This window comes from Coenobita brevimanus, chromosome 55 (assembly GCF_032717465.1).
Source record: "Coenobita brevimanus isolate Jiangsu-jjx chromosome 55, ASM3271746v2, whole genome shotgun sequence".
Lineage (NCBI taxonomy): Eukaryota > Metazoa > Arthropoda > Malacostraca > Decapoda > Coenobitidae > Coenobita > Coenobita brevimanus.
In genome coordinates this window covers 31,444,073-31,467,409 of record NC_137008.1, presented here as the reverse complement: position 1 = coordinate 31,467,409, position 23,337 = coordinate 31,444,073, and the positions used below count along the sequence as shown (strand labels likewise).

The 23,337-nt window shown below is 42.9% G+C and overlaps 1 protein-coding gene across 1 annotated transcript in view; it reads right to left on the bottom strand.

Moving 5' to 3' along the window:
• LOC145401290 (cytochrome P450 2L1-like) overlaps positions 1-23,337 on the bottom strand; it is a 156,711-nt gene that overhangs the window by 96,245 nt on the left and 37,129 nt on the right. Inside the window, exon 3 of the mRNA XM_080273618.1 lies at positions 19,454-19,553. Coding sequence (XP_080129744.1) covers positions 19,454-19,553 — 100 coding nt within the window. The remainder of the gene's footprint in view (positions 1-19,453; positions 19,554-23,337) is intronic.

Here is a 23,337-nt window from a genome sequence, read left to right as displayed (position 1 = left end):
AAGCCAAGGTTTACTTGCATTAGTAACAGGATATGAGAAAGAAATGTATGCTTCCATGCCTGAGAGAAGAATCTCCATAATAAGCAAAGCATACTCAGATGGCTCTCGGCCATGAAAGAAATAATCATTCCAAGGAAAATTGAAGAAGTACAGCCTGAGGGCCTCCCAATCAGCAGCCCCAAAATGCCACAGCCATCCCTTCGTGGGAGGTTCCACAGGCCTTACTGGAATGATACGACAGGTTTAGGTAATAAGGTTGTGATCAGAGGAGCCCAGTGGAGAGAAAAGTTTAACAGTGTAAGCAGAAGGATTACTTGTATGGAAGAGGTCAAGTATGTTGGAACTCTCTCCATGGCAGTCAGGGATATGGGTAGGGTGCTGTACAAGCTGTTCTTAGGCATTAACCCCTACGCACCGGCATTATTTTGGTGCCTCATCCCCTCCCACTTCGGTAATATTTCCCAAAATAGCCTTATTCCAAACCTTCATATCTAGGAAAGTACAGCAGTCAGGGAAACAAATTAAAGACCATATTACTCAACAACTATTCCTCTTGTGAATGAAATCATCCCCAAGTCTGCACGTGGTCCCGTCGATGAGTATGGATGTGAAGAAGATGAGTAACTTGGCGCATGATGAGGGATGTCTCCATGCATCAGCTCGTGGCCCCGACTTGGGTTTCCTGTCCTGCAGTCTGACTGACATTTGCAACTACAGGTTGACCATAATGGTGTGTTTGTAATGTTGCTTGACCTCCCACTAGACGCTACTTCTATTTTGTTACACATATCTTTCACTTTCCATACTGACAGCTATGTTTGAATCATCACCTTGTACACGTGGCTTGTCTTTGGTTTTCCGGCCATAAGAGAATGACACTTTGCCCAGTTGGTGTGTGGGAGAACTCGCACAGATACAATAAAAGGTAGAGAAATAAATATTTACTCAGTTTCCAAAGAGTTTCTACCAACTTTGCACTTTGTATTCACGTTGAGAGAAAACTTTCTTTTTCCCATTGTATTTCTTCTGCAGGTAGCATGCACTAATGTAATGAAAACATTACTCCTAACTTATGATGCACCAGGAGGTGAACACGTAACACTGTTCATGCTGTTTGGCACTTTTTTACTGGAATGGGGTTAATACTTACTACTTATGTACTTATGTTCCATAGCACTTAATCTGTTTGTACTAGATATCACATTTACAGTGCATGTCACATATTTTGCATAATAAATACATGACCAAGAAATATACAGAAATTCTACCCGAAAAAGCAATTTTCTTCAGGCGTGAATTGGATTCTCTTTCATTAGTGATAGGGTGACTCAAGAAATTTACAAACACAACTTCACATATCAGCTTTGCACTTGCGTAGTTACTTAAAAAAAAAAAAAAAAAAAAAACACTTGCACATCATTGTCCGCTATTTATACCCTCCCACACATCTGTGCTTAAAAATCTTGTTCACGGTGTTAGTTGAAGAAGTACTCTGGACAAAGTGCCACCTTGCATTCATTGCATTCATAACACGTCTCATTTCGTGCAATGGCCAGATGTTTTGTTGTGGTGCAGACATGGCAACGCCTGTAGGCCAAACGCCCTGCAGGTGTTCGGTCAAGGTGCATGAGATGATGATGTGACAAGCACTGTGCACTGGCCAACCTGTCAGCCGTTGCCACTGGATACATTGCCCTCCTTGCACCTGCGCTCTGAACAGTTGCATACTTTGCAAGGAGCTGGCGTGCCAGTTCTCTCTCAAACTCGCATAGAGACCCTTACCCACAACCTCACTGTAAAATATGAAACTGTTCTGGATATCGTTATCAAGAATGTGTAGGAATGCCTTCTTGTACCACCTGCAGGACTTCCAGAGGCAATCTGTCTCACCGATCTGCTTGTCGGACTTATCAACGAATCACATGATAATGTAATCATTGATGGCCTCTGGCTTGAACACAGGTTCCCTGATCCCGTAGTCTGTCTTGCCTATGTCCTGCATAACCCCCTTGTGAATTATGGTAAACAAGTTCACCTTCTTGTTGAGCCAGTGAATGGCCAACATATTACCACATTTCCGGGTTAGCAGGGGATCTCTCTCTGTCTCTTCAGGGAAGGATAGAAAATTCAGTCTACTGGCAGAGATAGTTCCACAGGTCCCAGTCCAGTGTTCTAGTAAATACTTTGTCAATGCCGGGGAGGTGCAATAATTATCCATATACAGAATGTGGTTTCTGTAAAAGTACCTGTCCATCAGCACTTTCATCACTGCAGCAGAAAACCCACGGGGATCGTCACTGTACCCAAATAAATTACTACGTCTAGCATATGTTCAGTCAGTTGAGAGGTGGCCTGCAGTCTTACCAGACCCAGGTTCGAATCCCCGATGGGACAGGGAACAGTTTAAGGATTTGAATCTCGGTAAAGTAGACTTTACTGATCTACCAGAAGACCCGCCGACATGTAAAAATACCCCCACTAATACCGATACACCAGTCCTGTATGAGACAGGCCTAGCATGTATTCAATATGGACGGTGGGTGTTAGTGTCGAAGTGGTCACATGTAGAGGTGTATGGTATGTAGGAGGATACTAGGTCTTGGTAGCAGGGTATGAAGCTTATACCCAGAGTAGCACACATAAAAAATAAAATGCTAGACATCCCCGGAACTGAACAAGCAACTCATCAATCACAACTTTCTGAAACAACCAGAAAAACCTAATAAATGACTCCTTGAGCATTGTAAAGATGGGCTAAATCTTCCACAACCTGCCACTGGGTGCTTGACCATAATTCCTGCCGAAGTGCAGGAACTTGAGAATGGCAAATTACCTGTCATGGACCATACATTTGCCAAGGACAGGTGTGTGAAGTACATCATCTACTGCCCAACAGACGTAGAGCACATGCTTTTTCACGTGGGCCATTACCATTGTTAGCACGGGCTGCACATACATTTCCCCCACCTCCACTGCCTTCCACTCCTTCATTTTAGAGCTCTCACTCACAGGGATCTCCAGCCTGCGGACAGAGATAGCCTTGTGGAAGTTTATCTTGTCCACCAGATACTGCAAACTGTAGTGGAAAAAATGGCCTGAAAGAAAAACAGGATTGATGGTGTTCCTGCCTCCAGGTGCTCATTCTGTGCAACTACCCCTGTCACATCAAAGGCAGGTATTGCTGGCTCGAAGCCTTCACCCTTCTCCCACACAAAAGTATCAAGCCCGCCGATGCCAGGGCTGCTAGGGCGTGATGTTCCCTCACTTGCATGCCTCTTTCGACCACGAGCACGGGCACGGGCATGGCCGGGGCAGGGGGGGTAGGGGAAGGAGAGGTGGAGGTGAGGGTGGGGGAGGGCAAGGGTGATGACTTACCTGAAGTGGGGACTTCCTGGGGTGATGCTGACTGGCCACACCGGCGATGTACTGCTACAAACCTCAGTCTCCCCACATATGAAAGGCCAGGTTGTGGAGAAATGGTCCTTGAGGTGCTTGGTTGTGGTGACAAGGATTATGGCAGGGAGGGACTGCGATGCACATCCCACGAGCATATGGTGGTGAGACACAGTGGCGGGGTTTGTGAAGTACAGTCAGGGAAAGTTCCGCATTACCCACCTCTCGAAGCACTAGTGTGAGACGGGTGAATGTGGAGCGGCAGCCAGACCTCATGTGTCTGGTAACTGTGAGTGTGAAGGAGGGGGAGGCATTGAACTAGGGGCAGAGGGTTTGGTGATAGGTTAGGAATCACTTGTAAGTCTGCAATGTATGACTTGGACGGTGAGTTTGAGTTGATTTAGTAAGGATAGATGACAATATGACGCTAGCATTTTATGAAAAAAATTACGTGATGTCTGTAGAGTTAATGTGAGGAAAGTTGTGGAGGAGCTGGGTTCAGAGGTTTGAATGCTTTCATTCCTCTCGACCTTAACATTAGACGTTTCCCCAGGAGATACTCGTAACGATATAACATATATTTATATTCTGTGTTGACTAGAAAACAGAGCCACTATATATATATATATATATATATATATATATATATATATATATATATATATATATATATGTGTGTGTGTGTGTGTGAATTCCTATAATTTTGTTTATTTTTTTTTTTTTTATGTGAGGAAGAAGGAACCAAAGGCCATGAGCCCGCAGTAACAGTTCCCTCCAAGAGAAAAACAAAATACAATAGAGAGCCAAATTCAAGATCCGATCATTTTGAGATGCCTGGACACACTGCGTTTGAAAGACTGGAGATCATAGGCAGCAGGAAATACAGACAGAGGGAGACAGTTCCAGAGCTGACCTGTTGCATAAATGAAAGACTTGGAGTAACTGTTAACTCTTGCATTAGAGAGTTGGACAGAAAAGGGATGAGAGTTTGCTGCCAGACGGGTGCTACGCGCCCGTCGTAGAGGTGGAGGAATGCAGACAGTTCAGAGGAGCAGTGACCATTAAAGTAGCGATAGAAAAGAGATAAAGATGCAACAGTGCGGCGAAGAGACAGAGGTTGAATGGAGTCAGTAAGAGGAAGAGAGTTAATGAGACGAAAAGCCTTTGACTCCACCCTATTGAGAAGAGCTGTATGTGGGGAGCCTCCCCACACATGAAAGTTGTACTCCACACAGGGGCGGATAAAACCCATGTATAGAGTCAACAATTGTGCAGGGGTAAAGAAAGAGCGGAGTCGGCTTAGCACACCCAATCTCTTGGAAGCAGATTTAACAAGAGATGTAATATGATCTTTCCAAGATAAGTCCCGAGTAAATGAAACCCCAAGCATGTTCAAGGATGATGCAGGATTAAGCTGAATATTATTAAACATTAGTGGGTATACCTGTGGAAGATTTTGTCGGGTTGATAGGTGTAGGAACTGAGTCTTAGATGCATTAAAAACAACCATATTATTTTTACCCCAGTCAGAGATACGAGCCAAGTCAGACATTAGGTGTGCCATAGCCTCATCCCTTGTTTGTTGAAGTAACTGTTGAGATGGGCGTTGCGGGAACCGAATGGAAAGGTGAAGGGTGGAGTCATCAGCGTATGAGTGGATAGGGTTAGATGTACAGCTTAGAAGATCATTGATGGATAAAAGGAAGAGAGTTGGTGATAGGACAGAGCCCTGAGGAACACCACTGTTGATAGATCTAGAAGAATGATGGCTGTCTACAACAGCGGCTATAGAACGTCCAGAAAGGAAGCTAGAGATGAAGGCACAGATAGAAGGATAGAAACCGTAGGAGGGCAGTTTGGAAATTACAGATTTATGCCAGACTCGATCGAAAGCCTTTGAGATGTCAAGTGCAATGGCAAAGCTTTTGCCAAAGTTCCGAAAGGAGGATGACCAGGAGTCTGAAAGGTAGGTGAGAAGATCGCCAGTGGAGCGTCCCTGACGGAATCCGTACTGACGATCGGAAAGAAGGTTGTGATAGGAAAGATGCCTTAAAATTTTTCTATTGAGAATTGACTCGAAAACTTTTGAAATACAGGACGTTAAAGCAATTGGACGATAGTTGGAGGGTTGGGAGTGGTCACCCTCTCTTTGGGACTGGCTGAATGAAAGCAAACTTCCAGCAAGAAGGAAAGGTACAAGTTGACAGACAAAGGCGAAAGAGTTTGCCTAGGCAGGGTGTAAGCACAGAAGCACAGTTCTTGGGAACAACAGGAGGGACCCCATCAGGCCCATATGCCTTGTTAGTACTGAGGCCAGTGATGGCAGAAAATACATCAACTAAAGAAATTTTAATATCAGCCATGAGGAAGTCAGAGGGGGGAAGTGATGGAGGAACAGCACCGGAATCATCTAAGGTGGAATTGGAGGAGAAAGTCTGTGCGAAGAGATCTGCTTTATCAGTAGAAGAAATAGCTACAGAACCATCAGAGTAGAAAAGAGGAGGGAAGGATGATGAGGTAAAGTTGTTAGAAAGATTTTTGGCAAGGTGCCAGAAGGAGCGGGAAGAATTTGAGTTGGAGAGTTGAGAGCATTTAGTATGGATGAAATTATTTTTAGTAGAGCGAAGAACAGACTTAGCATGATTCCGGGCAGAAACGTAAAGATGATGTGATTCAGGGGTGGGTTGGCTCCGGTACCTTTTGTAGGCCCTCTCCTTGTTGCGAACAGCATTAGAACAAGCGTGATTAAACCAAGGCTTTCTTGCGTTAGTCAAAGGATATGAGAAAAGAATGTATGCTTCCATGCCCGAGAGAATAACCTCCGTAATGCGCAAGGCATACTCAGATGGCTCCCGGCCATGGAAGCAATAATCATTCCAGGGAAAATCAAAGAAGTACTGCCTGAGGGCCTCCCAGTCCGCGGCTCCAAAATGCCATAGACGACGTTTCCCTGGAGGGTCCACAGGCCGTACCGGAGTGATAAGACAGGTTAAGGTAATAAGGTTGTGATCGAGGGGAGCCCAACGGAGAGAAAAGATTAACAGAGTAAGCAGAAGGATCAGTTGTGAGGAAGAGGTCAAGTATGTTGGAGCTCTCTCCAAGGCGATCAGGGATACGGGTAGGGTGCTGTACAAGCTGCTCTAGGTCATTAAGGATAGAAAAGATGTAGGCTTGTTCACCAGGTGGATCCGTGAAAGGAGAGGAGAGCCAAAGGTGGTGGTGAACATTGAAATCTCCTAGAATGGAGATTTCAGAGAAAGGAGAAGTGGATAGAATGTGTTCCATCGTAGAAGTAAGATAGTCGAAGAATTTTTGATAGTCAGTAGAATTAGGGGATAAGTAAACAGCACAGATATATTTAGTCAGAGAACGACAGGAAAGTCGAAGCCAGAGTGTACAGAATTCAGAAGAATCAAGTTCAGGAACACGAGAGCAAGATAAGTCGTTGCGTATATATACACAACAGCCACCTTTGGCTTTGAAATGAGTATAGAGAAAGTAGGAGGATACAGAAAAGGGTTTGCTGTCAGTTGCCTCAGACAGCTGAGTCTCCGTTAGAAAAAGAAGGTGAGGTTTAGAGGAGGAGAGGTGGTGCTCAACAGAGCGAAAGTTAGAGGAAAGGCCGCGAATGTTGCAGAAATGAAGAACAAGAGAGTCAGACAGTGGTTCCAGGCACCTCGAGTCATCACCGGGAGAGGGGCGGATGGTGGGGGCATTTATGGTCCCCCCCCCTGGGGACTCCGAGGCTTGGTAAAGAGACGCCATTTTGAGTTGAATTTTGAATAGGAAGTGTAGTGTGTACTGTGCATGTAGTTTGGTGTAGATAGTTAGAGAAATTTGTACTGGAGAGCATGCTGGCCTACTCTCTGTGTAAGTGAGTCACTGAAAAAGTTCAGCAAAGGGGGATGGTCAGGAACTAGTCCTGAGGGCTGATGAAACGGAAGCTCCAGCACTCCCTGTCATCAGCTTTCCATCCACCTCGGGAGTACTGCCCTGCAAACATTTCCAGCGTTATTCTGGTAATTATTAATCTCGAGCTTAGAGTCTAAGATAGTGTGTGACAATAATTAAAAAAAAAGTCTATAGGAGCGATAAACAGACTTTTCGTTTTCCTTTAGACAGAATGAATGGGAAGTCCTAATTATAAGATCAGTCTCTTTAATTATTATCATTCCTATTGACCATAACAAAACGAAGGCAAAGAAGCATACCTTTGACAGTAAACATGTATTATATATGCATTAATGTAGACAGACAGAGAACAGTGTGATACCATACAGTACAAACAACATACCGCTTTCGCACTCTGAGAATACGTCGGACGCATTATCATTGGCTATTGATACTGTGACGTGAGCAACTCTCCAAACCCTCCCACCCCCGGCCACCCTCCCTCCCACTCACAGTTACCAAACCTGTGGGGTCTGGCTGCTGCTTCGTGATTCTTCGTCGACCACCAATGCTCCGAACAGTGGGTAATGCGGAACTTTCCCTGACTGTACATGAGCGTCACCATCACCACCATCTCCTTCACTTTTCTCAGCTCCAGGCTCGTCCACCTCTGCGTGAGAGACGAAGGCGTCGCTCTCATAGACCGTTCCCACCTCCTGAAGCTCTTGGAGGCCCTTGTGAGATGGCATAAAGTGGTCAGTGGTTGAAGCATGTGACACGTCACTCTCTACGTGATAAGTTCCTGCTTTTTCTGAGGAATTTTCCACACTGATGAACTAGACAGTCACGTCCAATGCACATCCTATGGCACTATCACTGAGCCCTTTCCCAGTATCCATCGGCAGATGTTTTGCTGGGGTGGATGATGGATCCAGACAGGATGCGACGGGGAAAGAATCGAATGAGGAGGATTCAGAAGACATCACTCTACATCCTGCCAAGTTACGGGACAGACTGAGTCATCCTTTGATGATTTCAAATGGCAGTCACTTCAAACTGTGGCATGAAAGCAATTGCGGTTCCTACCGACACCCTGCAGTGTCTCCACCCATTTTGCGTTGGTCCCAACCAACACCTGGCGGGTATGGGTTAAGGACAAAAGATGTAGGCTTGTTCACCAGGTGAATCAGTGAAAGGAGAGGAGAACCAACGGTGGTGGTGAACATTGAAATCTCCCTAAAATGGAGATTTAAGAGAAAGAAGAAACATAAGATGTGTTCCATCTTAGAAGTAAGGACTAAGGTAGTCAAAGAATTTTTTATAGTGAGTAGAATTAAGGGATAAGTAAACACCACAGAGAATGACATGAAAGCCGAAGCCACAGAGTTGAGAATTCTGAAGATTCAGGTTCAGGACCATGAGAGCAAGATTTGTTGTTCGATTCATACAGTATACAGAACACCCATCTTTGGCTTTGAGAAGACTTTTATGCATGGTCACAGAGAGTGTGGACGTGTATTTCACCTGCTCTCTCCTCTAGCTTTGTAGGACTGCCTCACTGGCAATAGCTTTCTTTTTTTCACCCTTCTGGTGACTCTAGGATAGATAGTTTCTCACTTTCCTCCACTCCCTATTAGCTAGGAACAGTAGGTGTCTGTTCCTGTACACTGAAATTACCTTTGCTTATTGCCCACGGAGGGGGCCCCCCCCCCACTGATCGCTCTGGGACGTAAATTAACACGGTCGGGCCTCCCTGGAGTGGTTTGAGAAGGCAATTTCAGCCTTAGGTGTGTGGTCCCCGGTTGTTTGTCCCTTGCTCGTCTTTCCTCCTCCTTCCCACTTCCCCCGTTAGGGGGAAGTGGTCCCTATGGCGGACACCCCTACTGCCTCTTCCCCCTTCAGGGGGAGAGGCGGCCCTGATGATACCCCGACCAATACATGGACTGACTGCTAGCAGACTGGACGGCCCCAGATGCAATTCCTGGACATACCTGTACATAATGTGCAGTATGTTACCTTACATGCTCTAGGTTCTACTCCCTTGAGCAGTCTCAATTCTTTCCTCGTCAAGAAAGTGATTGATTACTGTGCTGGGGAGGTGGAACAAGTTAAAAAACTTGGTAATGGAGACCTTCTTATCAAAACTGTAAACACATCCCAGGTCAAAGGCTTAATGAAACTGCATAAATTCCACGAATATGATGTCGAGCTGAAAATCCCGTATTCCATGTATTCCTGCAAAGGTGTTATCACCTGCATAAATCTCATGGTTATGGAAGAGGACGAGATCATACGGGAACGTGCTCAGCAGGACGTAATCGGTGCCCAATTTATCACTAGATTTTCCGAAGGCGTGAGGACGAAGACTGCCACCATTGCCTTGATTTTTGGCAAAGTTTCACTCCCGGACCATGTCAAAGTTGGATATGAAATTGTTAACGTCAGGCCTTAAATCCCTAATCCACTTCGTTGTCTAAGGTGTCAAATGTATGGGCACGGTGATAAGACTTGTCGGGCTTCCCAGTCAGTGTGTGGCAAATGTGGAACACAGAGACATGATGCTGAACACTGCACATCGGAGACGGTACGTTGCTTTCACTGCAAAGGCACACACTCCACTTCCTCTAGGGATAGTCCCAAGTGGACATTTCCTACTATGAAGCTAGGAAAAAGGTGAAGGAGTTGCATCCAACTCCCACGCCGAATAGGTCCTAGCGTTGGCGGTAATGTCCCGTCCCGTGATGTGCACCGTGGAAACGCAGACTGACCCTGAACCTGTTCCTCTTGCCTCACACCCTACCTCTCCATCTGAGCCTCCTGTCCAATCCACCTCTCAAACTGACACCCCTGTTGCACCTTCCTACTCTCAGGCTGCTGCTGCCTCTCAGTCAGTCAAGCCTAAACCGAAGCCTGACAACTCTAGTAAGAATAATATGACCACCCTCACCAAGTCACGTCCTCATGTTCTTCCTGCTCCTGGCCCAGCGAGGGAGAGAAAAGGGAGCTCTTCCTCAGTGGAATCTGGGACCCTGGTCATTGACGAAAACATGGAGGTTTCCGTCACCAAGCACCGGGATAGGTCAGCCGGTAATCGCTTGCCTGCTGGCAGGCGGCAAAAAAAGCCTAAGCACACTGGCCACCAACGTAAATCTTAAACCGCTGCATTCACTGTGTTACAGTGGAATTGTAGGGGTCTTAGGAATAAATTACACAATATAGCAATCTTGCTTTCTATACACAGACCAGATGTTGTTTGTGTACAGGAGACACGCCTGGAGGATCACCCTGATCCTCCACAGTCAAACACTACCACTCGTATAGAAGATATGAAGGTCACGAAGTTGCCATTTACACACACAAATCACACCCACAAATGGAAGTGATTCTAAATTCTACTCTGGAAGCTGTCACTTGCAGAGTAAAATTTAATAACATGTATCTGTCTATTTGCTCTCTATACTCCCATCCACATGGCCTCATTGATAGTGAGGCTTTAAATTCACTATTTGAACATCTTCCTGGAAATAAGTTAGTGTTGGGCGATTTTACCGCCCATCACTATCATTGGGGTAGCTTGAGGATTGATGGTCGTGGGGAGCAAGTAGCCGAACTAATACTACAGTCCAACCTCTGTCTTCTGAAAGATGGTAGAGCGACTCGTGTAGATGATCGTACTGGTAACTTTTCGGCCATTGACTTATCTTTGGCCTCCCCTGGTATACATCAAGATTTCTCATGGGACCCTAATGACGACTCCTTGGGAAGTGATCATTTACCCATCTGTCTTTCTTATACACGCGACATCGTTTCGGACCCTCCACCTCCAAAATTTAACTATAAGAAAGCAGATTGGGGATCCTTCTCAAGGATCGCCAATTTAGATATATCTGGGGAGACCATGGATGTTAAGGTCGAAAATTTAACCCAATCCATATTACACACAGCTGGGGCTGCTATTCCCAAGACTTCTACATTTCATGCGAAGCATAGAGCACATTGGTGGACGCCGGATTGCCGACAAGCATTAAGGATACTCAATAGGAGATACAGGATTTTTGATAGTCAGCCCATTGAGGAAAATTTTATTGCATACAAACAGGCACGGGCTGAGGCAAGGAGAATAATAAGAATGGCCAAACGTGACCCCTGGCGGTCCTTTGTGTCCACGGTGACTCGTACAACACCATTAAATAAAGTCTGGTCCACTATAAGAATATTAAATAATAAAGGCCCATATATCCCTGTACCCACCCTGCAGGTGAACAACATCATCTATGACGAGCCCGTGGACGTTGCTAACATCCTCGCCGGGAGTTTTTCCCATGTAAGTAGCTCAGCCAATTATTACCAACGTTTCCAACATCATAAACGCACGGCTGAGCTACAATTAATAGACTTTGCCACAGAAGACTTAGACTCCCCGTACAACCAAGAGTTTATGCTAGATGAACTGCTCCTTGCCCTTAAATCCTGTAAAGACACCAGCCCTGGACCAGACACCATCATGTACGGTATGATCCAGCCTCTTAATCAGGCCAACTTGATTAAGATGTTAACATTGTACAATGAGATTTGGGCGTCTCGAACGTTCCCAAACTCATGGCACTTTGCGCACGTCATACCGATACCCAAAGAGGCTGGTCGTCTTATGAATCCCACTTCATTTCGTCCTATTGAGTTGACTTCTTGTCTATGTAAGGTCATGGAACGAATGGTTAATAATAGGCTTCTTTTTGTTTTAGAGTCGAAGAATTTGTTAAATGATCAACAATGTGGCTTCCGTAAATACAGAAGTTCACTAGATCATTTAAAGAATTTGGAGCATTGTATTGCAGAGGCATTTGCCAATAAAAAATTCACGACAGGGGTGTTCTTGGACATCCATAAAGCCTATGACATGACATGGTGACAAGGTATACTAATGAAGCTCTATGCTTATGGTTTAAGAGGAAATTTGCCTATTTTTTTTTTATATTTCCTAAGGGACAGGACTTTCTCTGTCAAATTGCCCCGTAACATAACATTGGATATATTTATCCAGGAAAACGGGGTGCCGCAGGGAAGTGTGCTTAGTCCTACTTTATTTAGTATTATCTATCTATCTATTGCCAGACGCCTCAATCCCGTTTGGGGTGGCCACAAACAAATCACCTCTAAGTCACCCTGTCCCCCGCCATTTCACTGCCCTGCTCCCAACTCACACCCCCCTCTCTCATATACCTCTCCATCCCATCCCTCCATCTCATCCTCGGCCTCCCCCTCCCTCTTATTATTATTATGATCAATGATATTCTGTCATCAGCTCCCATCCCCAGGAATCTTCAATACTCGCTCTATGCTGACGATTGTACAATATGGCACTCCTCCAGTAATGCACAATTTTCGGCTGGGCTGATTCAAGCAGCCCTTGACTCCGTCCACCAATGGGCCTTGCAGTGGGGATTTAAGTTTTCCATCCGTAAGTGTGCCGCTGTAGTCTTTACAACTCGTAACGTCCCCGATTTGCGTTTATTTTTGGATAATTAAGCAGTACCTTTTCAAAATTTTGTAAAGTTTTTGGGCCTCCACTTTGATCGCAGAATGAATTTTAAACTTCACGTTAATACTTTGCTTGCTCGTTGTGATAAACCGTTAAATGTCCTCAAGTACCTAGCGGGTACTACATGGGGTGCCGACAGAAAATCTTTATTAATGGTGTATAAGTCCCTTATTCGATCGAAGCTAGACTATGGCGCACAGGTGTATGGCTTGGCATCCAATGCCACGCTGAAAGGATTGGATGTGTTGTAGAATAAATGTTTGTGAATGTGTCTTGGAGCCGTCCGGTGTACCCGTGTAGCTTGTATGGAAGTGTGCCTCCCCTCCATATTCGCCGTGACCACATGGCTTTTTCTTATGGCCTACGAACGTCGAGGAAAAGTAATATCAGCAATGTGGCCTGTACCCCCCTGCGTCAATACCACCACCTTATGCAGGGGGTGCATCGGCCACTTGCCGTTCGCCTCCACTTACTAACTCAGGAGCTTGGTGTGGACCTCAGTGACTGTGACAAGTTGATGTTTAAAAATATAGCGCCTTGGGAGCCACCCGGCTTTACAGTGTATGTATCATGGCTCCCAGCAGCAAAGGCCAGGGCGCCGGAGGCAGAGGTCCACCATTTGTTTCGTAACATCATTGTTCGTCACTTGGGGTCCCATCAATTGTACACCGATGGGTCCAAGTCGAGTGAATGTGTGGGTGCAAGTGTGTGGTCGACTGAATGTGCACTTAGATATCGGTTGCCGACTAATACATCTATGTTTACCTCCGAACTTTTTGCTATTGACAAAGCCATAAACTATGCTCTCAGTTCTGGGCATGACTCATTTGTCATATTTTCAGATTCAAAATCAGCCCTTCAGGCAATTGCATCTTGTACTACGGACTCTCACGAGATCCAGGGCCGCATCTTTAATAAGTTGCATTCATGCAACAAATCATTCACGCTGATCTGGGTGCCTGGTCATTGTCGTATCTACGGCAATGAGCAGGCTGACTTACTTGCAAAGTCGGCTGTGGAGCTCGAGGAGACTTGGGACGTTCCTCGTGATTTACGGTCGAGTCTTTCTCTCGGAAAGAAATCAATAAATCTTCTGTGGCAAGGTCAATGGACCAGACTAAATATTCCAACTTGTAAGCCGCAACTGGGCGACTGGGACACTGCCAACGGCCCCAGTCGCCTTGAAGAAAAAGTATTGGCACGGTTACGACTCAATGCCACCATTTTAACTCACATGAAACCATATTTGGAAAGACGCCATCCTGGGTGATGGGGACATTGTTATGCCTGATAAATTGATGGCTTTCTTGAGAGAGACCGGACTGATCAGAGTGATGTGACTTTTTTACTGTGTGGTTATGGTTTTTAACAACTGTAAGTATGTATATATTGTACTATTAATTAGGGTTGACAGTTGACGTATTTGAAATAGTTCCTCTTCCCACTGACCTATTTCTAATATTGATGTCCCCTACATTAAATCCCGTTCCTAGACTGACAGTCACCAGCTGATGAGTGCAAGAGGTGCAATATAGAAAGGTATTGGGCACTTGCAGTCGATGGTGGTCTGTTGGGCGAGGTTCTTCACTTTTTGTACACATTATGTAAATACATTATACCATGTTCCTGAAGTTACTAATTAGGGCCAACAACTGACGTATATGGAAATGTTCCTGACTCGTCTGGTTCTCTTTCATATATTGATGTCCCCTACATTAGGTTGTGCCTCGACTGACAGTCACCAAGTGATGAGTGCAGGTGTGTAATGTAGAGAGGCATTACATATCTGCAGCCGATGTGTTCTCTTGGTCGAGGTCTTTCTACCATTAGTGTAGGTTTAGTTATTTGTCTCTTTATGATTTAGTATAGGTTAGTGATCTGTCAGTTAGGTGATTAGTTTCAGGTTCTTTAGATTACGCATTTTTGTTTATAATGTAAGGTCAAAAAATATAAAAAAATAATAAAAATAAAAAATAAAAATACAAAAAAATAATACAATAAAAATTATTATATATATATATATATATATATATATATATATATATATATATATATATATATATATATATACAGACGTCGGAATAAGTTCGTTTCCTTTTCCGTGTTTGTAACACTGCTCGATGGAGAGCTACCCCCTCCTCCTCCCTTCCTCATAGTCCCACACTCCCACCGAACCCCTCCACTTTTCTCTCCTACCCCATAACCCCACCAGGTACCCCCCCATACTCTCGCTCACAGCCAGCTAGGGGTTTCTGTACTTCAAGCACCTCTCTAATTGGGTGCTTTCAAAGCTAGTATTCTGGTAGATGTCATCACCATTGAGACAAACACATTCCCCCCCGCTGTTTAATAAGTATATTTTTCTTTGTTAAATATCTACACTGTTATGTGAAACAGTGAATCATAGTAATGTCATATACTGTAATATAAATAATACAAATAGAACACGTATATATAACGTAGCGTGAATTGTTTATATTTATCATAAATGGAAATTAAAATATTATTGATGGAATATGATGGCAACCCACCATTTCAGTGGTCCTATATTATTTAACTTCTGCTACATTTAGTGCAAGTTAGGATCTTAATACATAGTTTGTTCAGACTGTAAATTACGCCTAGTGGGTGTCTTGACTCATTCAAACTCTATGTGGGCAGAAATTTAATGTTGAGTAAATGCTGGGACTCAACATTTTGCTCACTCCCTTCACCCATGCACACCTCAAGACCCGTGTTGCCACGGTTTGAGAAGGCCGTGGTATTGACCCCTCAGACCCTCCAAAGCAATTACAGTATCTTACTTTACCTAACCTAACCAGACCACAAGCAGCCTAGTCTAAATTGTAATATTTTAAGCATTAGCCCTAGTGCGTTTGTTTTGAAAACAAATCTCTCATGATGAAACTTAAACACTGGACTGTCTTGTGCGCATGCGTGAAGGGAGTGAACAAAATATTGTGTCCCAGTATTTACTCAGCATTAAATTTCTGCCCACATAGAGACTGAATGAGTCAAATACCTACTAGAAATAATTTACAAGCTGCACAAACTATGTATTAAGAACCTAACCTGCACTAAATGTAGCAGATACTAAATAATGTAGGACCATCATATTCCATCAATAATATTTTAATTTCCGTTTATGACAAATATAAACAATTCACGCTACTATATATATACGTGTTCTGTTTGTATTATTTATATTACAGTATATGACATTACTATGATTCACGGTTTCACACAAGTGTAGATATTTAACAAAGAACTATATGCTTTTTAAACAACGCGGGGAATGTCTTTGTCCCAATGGTAGTGACATCTACCGGAATACTAGGCTTTTCAGAAGCACCCCATTCACTGCTGGATTAAGCATGTGGGAGGCCCGGGGCCCGCTTGGAAGGGGGGCCCCCTTTCCAACTCCCCCAGTGGCATACACCACAGACTGGTAACCTAAATCCTAATATATAAATAGGACACTTTTAGTTAGGAAATACTGAACGGGGACTATTCATCCAATGCTGTAATATGTAATGCATAAACACGAAATGAAATGAACAAAAGTTGCTCTGGTGGGAGGCCCCCTCTTGGTGGGTGGCCCAGGGCCCGGGCCCCTTGGGCCCCCCCCTTAATCCGGCGGTGACCCCATTACGTGTAGTCCAAACAACTAATAAAGAAATAGTACAGTATATATCATAAACTAAGTTAGGAAAAGGTTTACCACACTGTGTGTGTGTGTGTGTGTGTGTGTGTGTGTGTGTGTGTGAGAGAGAGAGAGAAAGAGAGAGAGAGAGAGAGAGAGAGAGAATAAATCTGCTGTTATTAAATGTTGCAGTAATAGACACCTCTTTTACACACACACACACACACACACACACACACACACACACACACAGAGGGAGAATAAATCTGTTGTGATTAAATGTTGCGGTAGTAGACACCTCTTTTACACACACACACATACGCACACAGAGTGAGAGAGAGGAGTTGCAAGGAAAAGTTAGGATCTTAATGACTATGCAGCCAATACCGTGGAGATACTTCTTGTTTGCCTGGGAATGCATATCCAGTTCACATTTGTTCTAGTGTAAGATCCTGCCATGAATCCCTTAAACTTCTCTATTGTAAACAACGTCCATGTTGAGTCAGTTCCATTTGGAGCAGATCTTGTCCGTGAAAAAGTTTTCACGTAATTCTGCTGGTAAATTTTCTCATTTACTGTTTCCAACCATGGTTGTGTGCTGAGTCCGTGTTAAGAGCAAGCAACTTTGTATGTAATGATTGTGAAACCCATTCAGATTTTAAACACTTTAATGAGCTGACCTCGTAGTCCACGAGTTTCTACTAAAAAAGTCCCACAACCCTCAGGCGAACCTGATACCTTAGTCTCCTGAACTCTTTTTAAATCGACGTATGTCTTTTTCAAGCGACCAAAATTCCACAGCAACTCAGGAAGTGGCCGCATTAAGGAGATATAGACTGTGAGAACAATCTCTTTATTCTCAGAGAGAGAAAGAAACTTGGAATGGTAAGAACAATCAGGAGAAATACTCATAAGAAAAGTGAGAAGAGAAACTGAAGCAGAGGAAAACACGCAGGTGAAAAAATGGAGCAATGTTATAGAAGTGACACAGGGACGGAAGCACACACACACACACACACACACACACACACACACACACACACACACACACACACACACACACACTTTCTGAATATTTGTCGACCTATCTGTCTGTGCCTGGCTGTGTACTGCCCCTCCCCCGCCCCCCCTCATCTCTCTCTCTGGATCATCTCTCACCCCCAGTTTCCTTTTCCCTCCTTCCTCTTTCTTTATAGCTCTCTGCTCAGTCCCTACCTTCCTCCCTCTCGCCTTTCCTTCGTCTGTCTCCCCCTTTGTCACTCCCTCCTTACCTCACTCTTCTTTCTCCCTCCCTGTGTCACAACTATGTCGTACTTTTTTCATTTGTCATGTGTTACCTTTTTTTTCTGCATTACTCTCTCCGTATTTCTTTACTTGTACTAACCCCATTTCCTTCACTGCTTTGTTTCCCCATTAATAAGTGCATGCTCTTTTTTCTCTCTCCTCTCTCCGTCTCTCTCTGTCACCCGAAATCTCTTCTTTCATTCCGCTCTTCCCACTGTCTTTCCCTCCCTTCCTCCCTCCCTCTCCCTCCCCTTGTCTTCCCTTCTTAACATCCCCCTCCCCTTTCTTGCCCTAATAATTAACCTGTTTTCTTCCCACCCGTAATCTCTACTTTCTCTCCGCAAATTTCTCTAATTTCTCTATTTCTCTCCCTCCCTTTTAACTAGAATGTGATTCGTTCTACTCAGCCTCAATGCTTTCGTCTTATCCTGCTTAGTTCTTTCCCTGCGTCCTTGCCATAATAACGCACTTTCTTCCTCCTCCCCGTTACCTTGTCTTCTTTTCTAATTTTTCTCATATCGTTCTCAGTGTTCCGTTCCGTAGCTCTCTTTCTCACTTTCTCCTTTTGTTATCCCTATTTCTATGTTTGCTCCATTCCAATTTTCTCTCAGCTGTCTCCTCTTTTGTCTCTGCTTCCTGTCTCCCAGCCTTCCGATTCACATCACCCTTTTCTCTTTCCCTTTCACACTGCTTGTATCTCATTTCACCTCTCACTGTCTCTTCTTCTCACTCTCTGTTTCTTAACTCTCGTTGTTCTCTCCTTGCCTCTCCCCTTTTTATTTTCTCCGTAACTGCACTCTCATTCCTCATTATTCCACTCTCCCTCTCCACCTGTCGCCCCCTGTCTCTTAACTCTCTCTCTCTCTCTCTCTCTCTTTCAGTGCAGTAAATTTTTCCTAACTTGGTTTATGTATATACTGTGCTATTTCTTTATTAGTTGTTCGGACTACACGTAATTAGAGAGGTGCTTGAAGTACAGAAACCCCTAGCTGGCTGTGAGTGAGAGCATGGAAGGTACCGGGTGGGGTTATGGGGTCGGAGAGAAAAGTGGGGGGGTTGGGTGGGAGTGTGGGACTATGAGGAAGGGAGGAGGAGGGGATAGCTCTCCATCGAGCAGTGTTACAAACGCCTTAGTCCACAGAAAAGGAACTTATTCCGACGTCTGTGCGTGTGATTGAAAGTATGTCTGTATATATGCATGGAAGTGTGGTTGTGTATGTATATATATATATATATATATATATATATATATATGTTTGTATATGTATGTATATATGGGTGTCTGTATATACATATATATATCTGGCCTTAATGACCAGGGGCTTTGCCCCAATGGTCGATAGGCCAAAAAAAAAAAAAAAAAAAAAAAAAGGGCTTTGAAGTGAGTATAGAAAATGTAGGAAGATACAGAGATGGGTTTGCTAACTTTGCTATCAGTCGCCTCAGACAGTTGAGTCTTAGTAGAGAAGAGAAGGTGAGGTTTGGAGAGGGAAAGGTGGTGTTCAAGAGGGAGAAAATTAGAGAAAAGGTTGCGAATGTTGCAGATATGAAGAAGAAATGAGTTTGACAGTGGTTGCAGGCATTTCGCCTGGTCGTCACAAAGAGAGGGGCCGATGAATGGGCTTTGATAGCCCCCTTCCCCCCCCCCCGGGGACTCCGAGGCTAATATAGCAAACATGAAGAGAGTTAAATAAGTTACTCACATGTAGACATCGCCGTATTTCTTGTGTAGTTCTTCCAGTTGGTCCTCCACACGCTTCCTGGTCAGTGGAATATAACCCACTAAAGGCAAACCCCATCTTCCTGTGGGATTAATAAAGCTACAAGTAAAGTAACAGCAATAAAAATATACTCTCTTAGAATCAGCTTAAATCAGCCGTTCTCCATATTTAGTGTTTACTTATGAGAATTTCATTAGAATGAGGTGCCAGTCATGATATAATATGGATAGGATGTAGTGACGTTGTAGAATATGAAGCTACTCACGAAAAAAATGCTACGGACATGAGGAAGAGTCATAACATTGCCATATTCGTCTGTCAAATTGTGGGTCTCATTAAACAAACTATAACAACAACACAAGTAATAACAATAACGGAAGCAATGACAACAGTTCATTAATGACAGTCCTCCATAATAATAATAATAATAATAATAATAATTATAATAATAATAATCATGTACAATAAAAACACAAAATGATAATTTTCACTTTACCTTAAAAAGTTATGAACAAAGAACAAAAACGATAACATCGTCATCATCATCATGACCGTTTTTCCTCACTTAACACCATTAACAATGCCAGTAGTAATTGTCATGGGGTTTTTAAAATATCACGGGGTTTTTAAAATAAATGCTTATATTATTATTTAATTGATAATAATATTCAATAATATTGATAATATTGCAGAGCAGAGACAATGATTGTCTTACTAAATCAAGCAATGATTCTTTACACTGGCTTACTTCGCCGATTTTCTCAGAACGAGAATTTATAAACTTTCTCAACAGTACACAGCAGAGACTAATTACTCACAAATGCTGATTACTAGTACTGTTAGCCTCTGGAGAAAGTTACTTCACCCCTGACAATAAATAACTAATACTAATAATATCAGGTTCTTGCTGATGCTTAACTCCTAGGTGGCACAACGGATTTTAAGCTTAATACACAAGACTGGCCTAAGTACCAGTTATGAATGGCAAACGTTTATGCAAGCTAGGAGCTATAAAAGAAATAAGCTTAATTGCAGAGAAATGAAACAAGAGTTTACATTATATTAAGCTCAAGAAAAAGAACTGTTAAATTTATTGATTACAAAATAAATTTGACGTTACATTTCAAAATCAAATAAAGAGATCGCACTCACTCACTCACACAAGAGCTAAATCCTTACGCCTAGGAAAAACACCTTAACTGAACTCTTAAGACTAGGAAAACGAAAAGAAATACTGGCCGATGAATGCTGTGTATCACCCAAATCAAGGGTGGGAGCCCGGGAAAGCTGTATTCTAGTAGAGCCTGGGCTGACTTCTCACTTGTTGGAGCACAGATCCTTCCTCCATCAAAGCAAACACTCGACTGCTTTCAAAATATGATGTATGGGCAGGACGCACAAGCCACCGGAAGAAGGCGTGGCTAAAGGTTGAGGCAAGCAGGGGCGAACAATAAAGAAACAATAGTATCGCTCAGTAGAGCACTTAGTGACGTGCATTAATCGGCCGCTTTTGAAACAGTAACGAATGTTTTGAAAAGTATACCCCGAAATGGAGAGAGAAACGGTTAACTGAGCGATACACAGTGAGTTTTCCACTAATAGTTCGTGGCTTCTCACAAAAGGGAAATGTCGCGAATTTGATTCGTGACAGTAATATCAGCAACAGCAACGACAATCGCTGTGTTGAATATACAAAATAGTTCCTTTAGCCTATCTGTATTTTTATTTTTTTCCGCTCAGGAGCGAGAGGGCCAGTGCTGGGTTATTTAGTCTAGACGGCTGAGGCAAGAGTAACCTGATCCTGACCTGTATTACGTGAACAGCAAACCCCATAACCCCTCCTTCCCACACTGTTAAAGGCCATATGCGTTGAAGCCACTTAATCCATACACCACCTTACAATAATTTGGTTACAATAATTACAATAATATCTTTGACATTACAGTTCAATATCCTGTTGTATGTTTCTGAAGCAACCTATGTCAGTATGGAAACTATAATGGATACAGGAGGGGATTGAAAAGGTGTATAAGGAAAACAAAACTATTTTCACGGACCTGCTGCGAAACAATTGCAGACAGTTTTTAAAACTTTCTCTCTTTGAAACTCAGAATATGTGAAACTGTTTTATTAAAATGCCTCCTTATGGCCAAAATTAAAAATTGCTAAATAATGCTGATGCGACTGCTGACATGTCAGATCAGCTCAAAAATTCAAGCTGAACGACTTTGTATTTCATAAAAACAAAGGTCGCAAAAATGCCTCCTTATAGCAGAAAGTGAAAATCGTCAAATAGTCAGCTGATGCGTCAGCTGACACAACAGCGTACACGTTAAATCTCTGACGCAACAGCTGACATGGCAGCTCAAATTATCAAGCTGAACAACTCTGAATTTCAACAGAGAGTCGCTAAAATGTCTCCTTATAGCAGTAACTGAAAATCATCTAATAGCTGATAAGTCAGCAGATGCAACAGCAGACATACTAAATCAACCCCAAATTTCAAACTGAGCAACGTTGTATTTCATTAAAAAAAAAAAAAAAATGCTCAGAGTTCTCCAAGAGCTGATATTAGAACTTTCCTTGATGAAGGAACAAAAAAAAAATAATTCCCCAGGAGTACCAGTGATAGACCTTTCAGCTTCGCCGCAGGTGATAAACCGCGAAGGAAGAGGTGCTACGAAACCCCATATCAGGCTTGGGTTCAAGCACAGGTGACAGTACTAAACTTCAAGTACCAAAGAAAAGTTCAAGTAAAAGTACAAGTACAGAAGATTTGCTTAGTTCTTAAGTCCAAGTACTTGACAATGAACTCAGGTACAAGTACAGTAAATTTCAACAGGGTATTTATTATTATTATTATTGTTAAATGACATGTTTATTTCAAATTCACTAGCTAATACCTAATGAAGAAGCATATGATGGTGATAAATGCAGTAACCTTACACAAATAGAAATAAGCTCAATAAAGCTCTTTTATCTGTGCAGTTCTCAGATTTTAGGCAGTGAACCCAGGCCCACAGGGCATTAAGTGGGTGAAGATCTGCCTGCAAGGCAGTAAGAGCTGCCCATAGTGCCTAGTGAGTGAAGTTGATCAGAAGTGAGCCCACTCCCTGGTAAAGGTAATGATTCAAATTTAGATAAAATATCAATATTTAACTGATAATCCGGAATTTAATAATAAAAAGGAAATTTGTGGTACAAAACATAAGTGTGGTACCCGCAATCTTTAAAAATATGAAAGACAGTTAAGTTTCTCTTAGCTTGCAATTAAATTTGTAATAAACATTGGTGTGATACTTGCAATCTTTATAAATATGAAAGTAAAATATATCTTCCTTGGTTTGCAGTTTATGATTAAATTAGAAATGATAATGGCAGATATTTAAACATTAAATATTTATGCTCAACCTGTGTGGGCTCGGATGGGGGTGAGAGTAGGATGCTTTTAATGTTCACACAAAAAAAAGCTTGTGATGGCTAAAAACTAAGTTTCCTGCTTGGTATAGGCTATCTCGCATTTATTTGCCACGTTTCATCACCAAAGAAATCCAAATTCGACCAAAACCTCTTTGTCTTATAACGTAATTTCTTAAGTCAAATTCCAACAAATTTAGCTTTAAAGGCTGATGTACAGTTACTTTCACCATACAAAAAAGCTCATACAAGTTTGAGGTCAGGTCACCGGTCAACATCAGAGCCAATCTCGGTGCATGTCCATCACAATATCTGACTGATTTCAATGCTTATTAATGCTAACGCATGGCATTTTCGCCATACTTTCAATTAGGAACACAATTGTATGACTATAAAGAAAAAATGAAGCTTTCATTAAGTCACTACATGTCAAGTGTGGTCAGATCAGG